Consider the following 11,848-nt stretch of genomic DNA (forward strand, 5'->3'; position numbering starts at 1 on the left):
ATTACATGCTGCTTTGAACAATCCCTCCGATCTGAAAGGCATACTGTATACTTGTAATATGGTCTGGTGTGAACCAGGCAAGCAATTGTCATTTCTGACAGTAACTCTAAATGACTTAGAACCATATACAACATGAAATGGCACCCACAAGTACCCCTCCATTCACTGTCAAAAACATGCATCAACAAGCAGCTCCAACTTCCACTGTCCCCGGCCTCATACAAGGCAAATGGAAGGTGTATCACACTGGCAACTGCACAGGCCACAAGGGCAATTGAAAAGAATGACTGAAACCCTCTCAAATACACCAATTAAAAACCAAGGACCATACAGTTTCCAAAAAACATACCCCGTGTGGGCAGTTACAAATGGGGAACCAGGTTCAAATCCCAACCCATAGAGGTAGAAAATAACACTAGAGAGGACCCCGCCCCCCCCTTTTACGGCAATCTGTAGCAGCCATTATCTGTAGGTAGATCAGAGAAATGGAAATTAACGGAGAACGAGGCTCACCTCTGTGAAAATGTCCATCAACACACTATACAAGGACAATAGTTGAAGTGTGTTGCCAACTATGTTCATAAAATATATTATTTGATTTTTAAATGTATTTTATTGACTCATATGATTAAAGTAAATATTTAGCCTGACATTTCAAATCTGGTCTTTGATTAAAGTGTTACTTCATATTTACACAGTTTTAGTCAATTTCTTGACAGGGGTGGGCGTTTTCTCCATTGACTTGCATTGCCTACACTACCTACGGAAGTTGGGAAGCTCCAGCTGCCATTTCCCAGTGCTGTCGCAAATTGCTGTGTCCTCTCTAGTGTTATTTTCTACCTCTATGTCCTAACCATACCCATACTCTTGCCCAACTCATTTCTTGTTCAGTTTTGCCTTTCCCCCAAAAGCAGTGTAGAGATCAGCCCCCTGTCATCTCCAATTCCACACAGACAATTTTTAGCCATGCTGGGAACAAACCATTATACTGTAGTTAAGAAATTGCTGTGCTGCTCTTTGTCCAATCCTAGAGATTATTGAAGCTGCTTGATCACATAATGGTTTGCTCTGTTTTGATTGTACCTTCAAGCTAGCAAATTAAGTGTTAGATAGCATTAGCATTATTTCTGGCCAGGCCATGGTAGTCAAGAAGCTTGCAGCTTTCCCCTCACCTAAATTCCCTCAGCTGATCATCACCCTTTGTCCAAGCACCTTCGGCTCGCCCTTTAAATTCCACCCTGCTCCCTCAAATGTAAGCTGCTTGCTTTTTGCTACCTACCTTCTCCTCTGCTCCACCTTGTTGTGTATGACATGACATATTCTCTTATCATGTCGCCTGCTCTGTTCATGGGAGCCTATTTATTTCTCCCTGTTCCTTGTTCTGCTGGGGCGAGAAGCCCCTAACTGTTGCTTTCTTCTGACTCTCTTCTTTTTCATGGTGCTCATAGAAATAGGGGGGCTCCTCAGAACTGGCATTATGAAACATTTTAACAAGGCTAATAACATACTGTATTTCTGAATGTTTGACTAATCAGCTAATCAGCCACAAAACGTGGACTTGCTTGAGGCAATTTCAGTCCTTGTTGAAACTTTTCTTTTCTTCCTGTTTACTGTTTTCTGTTCAAATATTGCATATCTTTTTCACAGTATGCACATGACTAGCTGGCCCTTCATAGATTTTTTTCTTTCTCCAGAGAAATAAAAACCTGATACAGAGTCTTGTCATAGATGCTCAATCTGAATTCAGCTATCAAAGTGGAGTATTGGCTTGTTAGGTAAAATAATGAGATTCAATGTTAAGGGATAGCTCTTTCCTACAGATGGGAGTGTTGACAATCCCACTCATATTTGGCTGAAAGCGTCATCATAATAACGTCATCATAATAACAGTCTGCGGTTGTAGATTAAGAAATCATTACCATTTTTGTGACAAAAAAGTTATAACAGTGTTTCACATAAAACATATCTACTCACAATACCCCTGAGTTGTGAAATGGTTTATTATAGTCTATGGTTAAAGGGACAGTTTGGTCAATTTCAACATGCAGTTGTATTGCTCACGCTACCCTTGACTTTTCAGTACCTGGTGATGCCACATTTTTCGGCTCAGCCCTTTCCGAGATATGAGCAATTCTAATGGGGGCAGCGTTTGTTTACATTTTTAAAAAGTGAAACATAGGCCAACTCCAAATATTTTCCCAAAAGGTACTGCTGTTTGCTAGTTGTCTGCTGATGTTTTATAACCTTTTGGATGTTTTTGGGAATAAATAAAAATGTTTTTTTGAAATGTAAACAAAGAGCTGCCCCCATTACAATGACCAGGATCTCGGAAACGGCTGAAGAAGAAGAAAAAAAAATCTCAGGCACTGACAAGTCCAGGGTAGTGTGAGCATTACAACTGCATGTTGAAATTCACCAAACTGTCCCTTTAATACATCTCTTTGATCTTGCCTTCTGCTAAACAAACTACCCCAATCACACACCCTCTATGAAGAGTAATAATAATTCAGAAAAGTACATGCATTCATGAACGGGAAAGATATTAAGTTAAAACCCTTTATTGTAAACGACTGGTTTCAACCACACCAGTACTTTGTCAGGGCGTGTCAAGATAAGCAAGTTTACAAAGAAAAGTCAACCACAGAGTAAAACGCTTTTTCTACCATAAGGTCACTCACTTGTACTGTTCGGGATGAGGGTTCAACTTATTTCATAGTATAAAATGCCATAAAGTTTAAAGGAGTCTTATATTATTTAGGTTCAAGGCATGTTTATGGAATTTTTTGGAAATTCCAAACTTGGATGTTTAGTTAACACAAGAGTCAAAGGATCACAAACAAAAAGAACTGCCACACAGGATGATTTGAAGCACTTCAGATTTATTTTCCCCTTTCTCTGTTCATTAACAAGGGTCAAACAGATATGAAGTGCTTTCTTTGTGTTCATATCTGAGGTGTCAGATCAAGTATTTGATTTATTTGCGGCCCTGCTTTCAAACTATTCCCACAGTTTGTTCAGCTTATTGCGAAGGACATACATTATTCTTGTTTGCAAAGTAAACAGGCATTGCCCTATTCAGGTCACGATGTCAATAGTGGGTATAAATACCAGTTCAGGTCTTCTGCTGCCCATGTGTCTTAGGAGATGGCAGTCATGGTTCTGTCCACGCTGTACCTCACTGTCCTGCTGCTGTCCCTGGGACATGCGGAGCTAACTGACTCCCGACCTGGAGGCTGGTGCTCAGCTGGCGTACCTGGCAGTCCAGGGCACAACGGACAGCCTGGCAGAGATGGCAGAGACGGCAAACATGGGCGAGACGGAGCGACAGGACCTAAAGGGGACAGAGGAGAACCAGGTAAGACTTCAAGTCTGTGTGTGTGTGTGTGTGTGTGTGTGTGTGTGTGTGTGTGTGTGTGTGTGTGTGTGTGTGTGTGTGTGTGTGTGTGTGTGTGTGTGTGTGTGTGCGTGTGTGCGTGCGTGTGTGTGTGTGTGTGTGTGTGCGTGTGTGTGTGCGTGTGTGTGTGCGTGCGCGTGTGTGTGCGCATGTGTATGTGTAGCATTGCAGAAGATATCTTTACAAGCATTGTGTTATCTGTATGAATTCTCACTGATTTTCCATTCGTGTGTCTAATTGTGATGCGGTTCTCTCACCTTTACCTGCAGGTGAGCCAGTGCCTGGTCCGCCAGGTAAAATGGGTCCAGCGGGTCCGCCAGGTAATGTGGGTCCTGCGGGTCCAGCTGGTCCTCGAGGACAGAAAGGGGACTTAGGACTACCAGGTATCAAACAATATTCTTACCCTGTATTTGGTACCCTGTATAAGTGCAATCAGGGCGCTATTTGTTGAAAAACCAGAAGGGGGCTACGTTTCAGATTTTAGTATTATCGATGACATCAGATCACATCGAATTACAATTAAAATCATGTAGATTAGAAAAAGTAGACATTTCAAAACCAGAAGGTGGGATAATAATCTATAATCTATAATATCAGTCATGTCAAGTCAAGTCAATGTATGACCTATAATATACAGTATGTTATGTTATGAATGTTATTTTTTGCAGGAGATCTCCAGCCCCTTCAGACAGATATCAACGCAGTTTTGTTGAGAATTGCTCTTGTGGAAAAAGGTGAGATATTCAAACCTGTAACCGTCTGCTCTAAAGTCCATCTCCTTAACCATTTAGGCCACGGCTACCCCAACCAGTCTTCCATCAAAATTGGGGCCTCAAAAATTGTGATTGGCTAAAAAACGCTGCTTTGCTGTTTCACTCATCATTATAAAACTATAAAATATGGTCTTTTTCTCCACAGCTGCAAGCTTCCGTTTCTTCAGAAAGGTGGGAGCCAAGTATTACGCCACAGAGGGCCTTCAAAGCACATATGACGCAGGTCTGAAATTCTGCAGAGATGCTGGAGGTGATCTTGTGTTGCCCCAAAATGAAAAGGAGAATGAGGTTCTTGTGACGATGCTGTCACTGTTAGGGGCAGAAATAGGATGGCTTGGGACAACAGACAGAAAGACTGAAGGCACCTTTCTGGACACAGATGGGAGCTCACTGGTTTTTACTAAATGGGCCACAGGAGAGCCCAATAACTTTGGGAACAAGGAGCATTGTGGTATGATATTTTCAAGCAACAGCTTATGGAATGATGTTCCTTGTGACAGAAATTATCACGTAGTATGTGAGATAGCAAACTGAAGAGAGTTCCTAATTACAATCGTTTTAAGATGGCCCGTGGGCCCGAGGCTACATGTTGCGATAGGCAAAAAAACCATGATAAAATTACATAAATAGTCTCATAATTCCAAGTTATGTGATACCCATATGGAAAAAATGGTAAAAACGCATACGAATGTCTCAGCCATACATTCTTGTAGAAGTATTTAGGTAACACTTTATTTTAGGGATACATCTATTAGCACTAATACATACAATGTCCCTGCATAAGTAACTTGTAAGGCATGTACAAAGCAAAATCAAACATTTGTTAGGCATGTATTCGCAAATGTCTTGTTCATGCACAATAAGGGATTTCTTACCAATTTAACCTTAGTAAGGACCTAGTAGGCCTTAGCGTTTACTTAGTGCATGCCTTACAAGTTACTTATGCAGGCATTAACATCGTATGTATTAGTGCTAATAGATGTATCCCTAAAATAAAGTGTTACCAGTATTGATAATATACAGTATATAATACCATGCATGATTTACTCCTGAAAGTGGCCCTTTTTGGTATTTCTTCATACAGAATTATTAGGTGAAACTGGTATGAATAAAGTACAAATTTTGCATGGCATTTACAGATAATGTGTGTCATACAATCACTGTCTTTGTATGCTTTATAGTTTTAAATTCTATTTTTCAGTGTCAAATGTATATGCATTTTATATGTAAATTCACACAAATAGAAATGTCATGTTTGAACTTCGTAATTGTAAACATTAAAAGTTTACTCAAAGGCCTTTCTATTTGCCACTGTGGAGTAACCAAGTTCTGAGAGGAACTTTAACCTTGTAAGGTGTTCGTGTTTGTGTTACATAGAAGATGTTCGGGTCATTTTGACCCAGGCACATAGAAAAATATTTTTAAAAGGAAAAAAATATAGCTCATTTTCACTCTCATGTTCCCTTCATTATTATGCCTGTGAATTTATGTGTATATGTTTTTGAGAGTGAGATACAGAGAGAGAAAGATAAGGAGACAGTGAAAAAAGCTGAAGATCCTAGCTCTCGGATTGAGTCACCAGTGCTCTTACCACGCAAGGTTGAAACATTGATGCACAATTGAAGGACCGAAAAACATCTGCACTCCTTTTTCCACATAATTCCCCCTCTGCATTGTTTTCTCAACATGTGATCATTTGTATCAGAGAGTTTAGGAAGTATTGATGTATAAGTCGCCCCCCCAAAGTGGTAAGGGTTAAAATGACCAGGGAACACCTGCTGTGTAATACAAATGTGCAGGGGGGATAGCAAGGGGGGGTCACTAATTTTTTCATGTTCCTCACTGACAATGTGAAAGCATAATAACTGATACTTTTTTCTCAAGCTAAAAACTGACAACCGGTCAAAATGACCCAAACACCTTACAAGGGTTAAACACATACATTAGGCAAAATATGCATTGTCAACCATTACTGTGGTTCCGGAGTGTAGCCTAACTACTGCAATATACTGTATGAAAGATCCTGCCACAAGCCTATGCCACTGTATCTAATAGCTTATATGCAATATACTTATCTCCATATCTATATTATAATGTTAATCATCTGTGTAATGCAGTGTACTGTATTTGATTCGTCTAACCTCTTGTCAGGTGTTGCTTGAGTAATAAATGATATAAATGTGTCATATATTTGACTCATTTTACATAGGCACGACATGTGGATAAATAAAAAAATAAAAATAAAAAAAAACAACATAGCCCCCTAAAAGGGATATTTACAAAAATGTCAATGTTGAAACTGATTCTTAAAATTTATTTATGAAAATACCTATGGAAAGTCTAATTTACCTGTGTACTTTTGAATGGATGAATCATGGTTATATGATTAACATAGCTAATATTATCTTATATTAGTAAGATAATGGCCTTCTGTTGAGAGGCTCTCATCATTGTAAACAAGTCACTGCTGTTTGGATAAAAGAGACGTGGACACTTGTTGGCCTATTTTCCTGCTAGAGCAAACTGCTCCTGCTGCCTCTTCTACGCTAAAAAAATATTGCATCTCTCTCTCTCTCTCTCTCTCTCTCTCTCTCTCTCTCTCTCTCTCTCTCTCTCTCTCTCTCTCTCTCTCTCACACACACACACACACACACACACACACACACACACACACACACACACACACACACACACACACACACACACACACACACAAACGCACGCACACACAAACATGCACATGCACACACACACAAACACTCTTTCTTTCTTCTTGCCCGCTGTCTCTCTGTGGTAGGGCGGAGTTCTTTCTCTTTTTCTAGTGTCAGAGAGATAGAGTGAGAGAGTGAACATAAGGGTGTGTGTGATTGTGTGTTCCTGCTCTCTCTGGGTGGTAAAAGCTGCTTTCTACAAATTGCACACTTCAGCCTTTTTCATGAATGTACAATTGGACTCGGAGCAGCACCCGTACTCCCAAAGCACCCCAAGACCGAAATAGCCCCTAATTGGCCGATTCAGGAGAAATGCTTAAAAAAATAACACTCACGTCAGTCATAACACTGTGACTCTTCTACTACGACTAAAATTAGGAATAACTCCCTAATCCTCTCACCTCCAAAAGTAGCACTTACGGTAGGTGAGAAGTGAGGGTTGTTTAGACAGCTTCTAATTGTGTAACTACACTTTCTGTTTTCTTTTCTCCACTTTATGCTGCAGAATATTTCTGCAAGCAAGTGCACAAGTTGCTTCATAGTCATATTCTACTTGCATACTTATGAAAAATATCACCGACCAACCAAAACCATATCATTAAGAAAAGGAAATTAAATACAATATTTCATTGTACAGACAATTAAGCCTGCTCATTTGCACAAACACCGTGCAGGTATATTCTTCAGATGCAGCACACATATTTTGAAGATTTGGCAATTGTGTTTTCTTCTTGAGTAACTTATCCTGACTCTCATATATCATCCGTATCATATTAATTTCTCTATGTGTTGAGTTTGCACTCACTTGTACTTATGAGATACTCTACACCTCAACTGCATTGTCTGGCACTCAACTAGGCTACTAGAAAAGAAACCTTCACCATAGCAGCAAGGTATTTTGTCCTAACGCCTCTAATTGTCTTAGATTCTCTCTTTATTTTTCGACAAAGTTGGCCTTGACAGGTTTCAACTTGGGGATACAAAAAAGTAAACAAAATAATAACTTTGACTAAATAAAATTAAGTTGTCTAAGTTTGATTGTCATACCTGTTGTTGCATCTTTAATCTTGACTGAAGTGGGAGGACCAAGTGAATGTTCTATATTCTCTATGGCCAATCCATTCAAGGCCTGCATTGCACTAGGAACATGGCCCCTATACCTCAAATATCTGCTGCTTTGGATAAGAGGATGACTTAGGGGTAATGAAAAAAAAATCATTAAAAGACAGGTCATAACTTTACATTTGCCCTGCAGTGTGTCCTTAGCCATTCTCAAGCGCCCTTTTAGTAATGTGTTTTGCGTACTCCCCTTGAATCAGCCACAGCCTTCCACTAAGACAGGACAGAGACATCTCCCACAGGGCAGAAAGCCTTAGACAATCCTCACTCCCACCTCTTTGTTACCTGAAGAGATTTCAATGCAGCCAATGCCAGACAGAGGACAGGAGACTAAAATGACATAACAGCTTAACCAGAATTTCACAGTGGCTTTAGTTCTCTTTTCTCCTGAAGTTTTTTTTTGACTGCAGTTGTACAGCTCAAGAAAAAAATAGCAAGGCTTAATGTGGGCTTTTTGTGCATTTCTTTCCCGCAATAGAGTCTTCTGAGGACTGTGCCAGCCCACAGACTGCCCACAGTTGGTGAAAAAAAATCAATAGATGTAATGGCTACTCTGAATATTCATATATTCATAGTATTCGTGTGTGTGTGTGTGTGTGTGTGTGTGTGTGTGTGTGTGTGTGTGTGTGTGTGTGTGTGTGTGTGTGTGTGTGTGTGTGTGTGTGTGTGTGTGTGTGTGTGTGTGTGTGTGTGTGTGTGTGTGTGTGTGTGTGTGAAAGAGATTAACATTTTCTAGACACTTAAAGAGGCAAAATAAGTTAAGTTGAAAATGAATTGCCGAATTGCATGTGAGATTGTGGACAAAACTGAATAAATTCCAAACATTTTTTATCAGCGTGTGTATTTCTTAAAAGTTCCCTGCAGTTAGTCTGGTAATTACTTGGATAAAGTTAGCTTTAAAACACTCGTCATTACCAATTGTTTTGAATGGGCTGCTGTCTCGATGCCACATAGGTGTTCTGAAAATGTTTTTTGTAAAACACGAAAGACGTGCATTCGTCATGAAAACTGGCCAATCATGTATAGTAATTTTGCTATAACTGCATGGGGCACTGAAAGCCTTAAAGGTAGGGTATGTCATTTGTTTAGTAATTAACTTCCAGAAATGTATACTGCTTGTAATCTGCATTGGTGTTAATTCCCATGCGCAAACACTGTATTTGATTGTGTGAAATGGACTTATCCAAACCCTGTCATCAGTGATATAGCACTCAGCCTTGTCTTATTGTTTCTGGATTGTACTCTGTGTTGCATTAGCCAGGTCTGGGGCCATTAATAGTGATACGTGTTGCATTAGTTTGGTCTGGCTCAATTAAAAGCGATCTGTGTGAGATTAAATGTGTAGTGATGTGTTACATTACTCTTGCCTGCAGAGCCAGTGGTCGTAGGGCGCCAAATTTGATGGGGACCACCTAAAAGCCGTGCAGAATTAGAACGTGAAATGAAATATAATATTAAACTTTATATTGATAATGATAATTCATAGACTTCCAGTATTATGTGGGTGCTATGTAGATCAGCTGTACAATGCTGTGTTCACAGATGCCTATTTCTAAATGCACGAACAGGAAAGGGGGTGTTAGGCTAGGGCATCAAATTGACTAGAACCGGCCCTGCTTGCCTGCATGACTGTGTACAGTATTACCACAAGTCTAGTCTGGGTGAATTATGCAGTGATCTGAGCTAGGTAACTGCTGTTTTAATAAATGTGAAGCGATCTGTGCTAGATTACTCTTAATGAAAGTGTTGTAATCTGTGCTGGATTAGTCTTGTTTTAGCGCATGTGTAGTGATCTGTGTTGCATTAGTCATGCCTGGGCAAATGTGCAGCCTCAGACTGCTCCCGATGCTGAGCTTGATTGTCTTCAGTGCAGATTGGTCTGGTCCCCAGGCACGTGTGTGTGTGTGTGTGTGTGTGTGTGTGTGTGTGTGTGTGTGTGTGTGTGTGTGTGTGTGTGTGTGTGTGTGTGTGTGTGTGCTGTGTGTGTGTGTGTGTGTGTGTGTGTGTGTGTGTGTGTGTGTGTGTGTGTGTGTGCGTGCTTGTGTGTGTGTGTGTGTGTGTGTGTGCGTGCGTGCGTGCGTGCGTGTGTGGTGGTGTGCAGATTTGAACTGTTCCCCAGGGTCTCGCCTTCTCAACATGAAAAGGAGAACAAGACCATCTGAAGGCAGATTAGTATGGGCAGTTGAGACTGCACACTCTCTCTCTCTCTCTCTCTCTCTCTCTCTCTCTCTCTCTCTCTCTCTCTCTCTCTCTCTCTCTCTCTCTCTCTCTCTCTCTCTCTCTCACACACACACACACACACACGCGCACACACACACAGAGTAAATCTCACATTGGGAATTTGAATAGGCCCACGGCAGCACCAGTCTTTTGTGCTACATGCAAGTTGAGCTCAGGAAGGCCCACACACTGGCAGAGTAGATTCCACTGGTGCAGTGCAGGGGCAAGGTGACAACGGTAAAAATAGCACCTCTCTCTCTCTCTCTCTCTCTCTCTCTCTCTCTCTCTTACAATACATGTATTTCTGTCTCTCTTTGCCTGTCTATGTCACAATACAGCTCCAGAGACCACCAAAAATGGATGAATGGATGAGAAATGGCAAGTTTTCCTCCAAGATAATTTTGTGTGTGGCACACACCCTTTGCAAAGATGAATTTGAGTTCTGCCTCGCTGAAGCACCCTCAAATCATCCCCTATTCTCTGGCAAATTTCACAGGAGATGCAAGACACTGTTAGCCTGGCAAGCCAGACTAAATGTGAGATTAAATGTGAATATTTAGTTTGGCCCCGATCAATGAGACATCGGAAGACTGTTGATGGGAACAACCCGTTGTTTTTCAAATATATACTGCATCCAAAGATTCAAAACAAATGCATCGAAAGATTCAAAACAAGTCTCCTGCGTTGTGATTGGTCCGCCAGTTAGAGGCTAGACTCACTCGCAGGCAAAAATAATTTTGCCCGCTGGCGGGTGGGGCTAATTTATTAGGCTAAGATACTGTGGTTTTTAGACCGCTTCAGGTCTGTATCCAACCATTAGATGGCCAGGGGTTGGATTGGTTGTGAAATTTGACCAAGGATTATCTTCAGCAGAGCTAGAGTTCGATTGGGGTCAATTCGTCTTTGCAAAGGACTCGAAACCACAATGTTCATTTTACTCAACCCCATGCCAATAAGTATAGAATCAAAAAAAATAATCAGATAATTTTCAAGTGGTCTCTTAATATTTTCCGGAGCAGTACGTCTCTCCGTTCATGTTTGTCTGTTTCTCTCACATTATTTCACTCTCTATCACTCTCACTCTTGCTCCCCCCATACATTCTTTCATTTAAATAATAATAATAATAATAATAATAATAATAATAATAATAATAATAATTATATTTGTATAGCACTGTGTCATACAAGGCATGTAACTCAAAGTGCTTAACAAATGGGAAAAAACATTGTTAGAGATAGATTTAAAAGGAGAGGTATAGAGGAGAGGCAGAAAAAGCAAGAAGGCAGAGGAAGAAGAGATAGACAGAGAATGTAGAGTCATAAGGTCAACGTAGGTTAGGACCAGGATTCTTAGATGTGTAAGGTCCATAGTGGCTGGGCCTATCATAAGTCATAGATAGTCACACAGAGATTGGGCGCTCAGGTGCGGCCCCTGGTGGCATCAGGGGTGAGGAAAAACTCCCTTTCGCTTGATTCATAGTTTGTGAGGGGGAAAAAAAAGCTCGGTGAGGTCTGAGAAAAAAGACCCCCTGTAGTCAGGAAGAAACCTCAGGCAGAGACCAGCGGCCACCTAGGGGAGCCCCCTGCCAGGGCTGGATTGCGAGTAGTAAGGGCGCTGCGGCGGCTGGGAC

The 11,848-nt window shown here is 40.9% G+C and overlaps 1 protein-coding gene across 1 annotated transcript; it reads left to right on the plus strand.

The window, feature by feature from the left end:
- Positions 1-3,147: 3,147 nt before the first annotated feature.
- On the plus strand, positions 3,148-6,333 carry LOC134450478 (mannose-binding protein C-like). The gene is made up of 4 exons (XM_063200323.1): positions 3,148-3,355; positions 3,664-3,777; positions 4,063-4,128; positions 4,313-6,333. The coding sequence occupies exons 1-4, from the start codon at positions 3,154-3,156 to the stop codon at positions 4,699-4,701; spliced, it is 771 nt and encodes a 256-aa protein (XP_063056393.1). The 5' UTR covers positions 3,148-3,153; the 3' UTR covers positions 4,702-6,333.
- The last annotated feature ends 5,515 nt before the right edge of the window (positions 6,334-11,848 follow it).

This window comes from Engraulis encrasicolus, chromosome 6, assembly GCF_034702125.1.
Source record: "Engraulis encrasicolus isolate BLACKSEA-1 chromosome 6, IST_EnEncr_1.0, whole genome shotgun sequence".
NCBI lineage: Eukaryota > Metazoa > Chordata > Actinopteri > Clupeiformes > Engraulidae > Engraulis > Engraulis encrasicolus.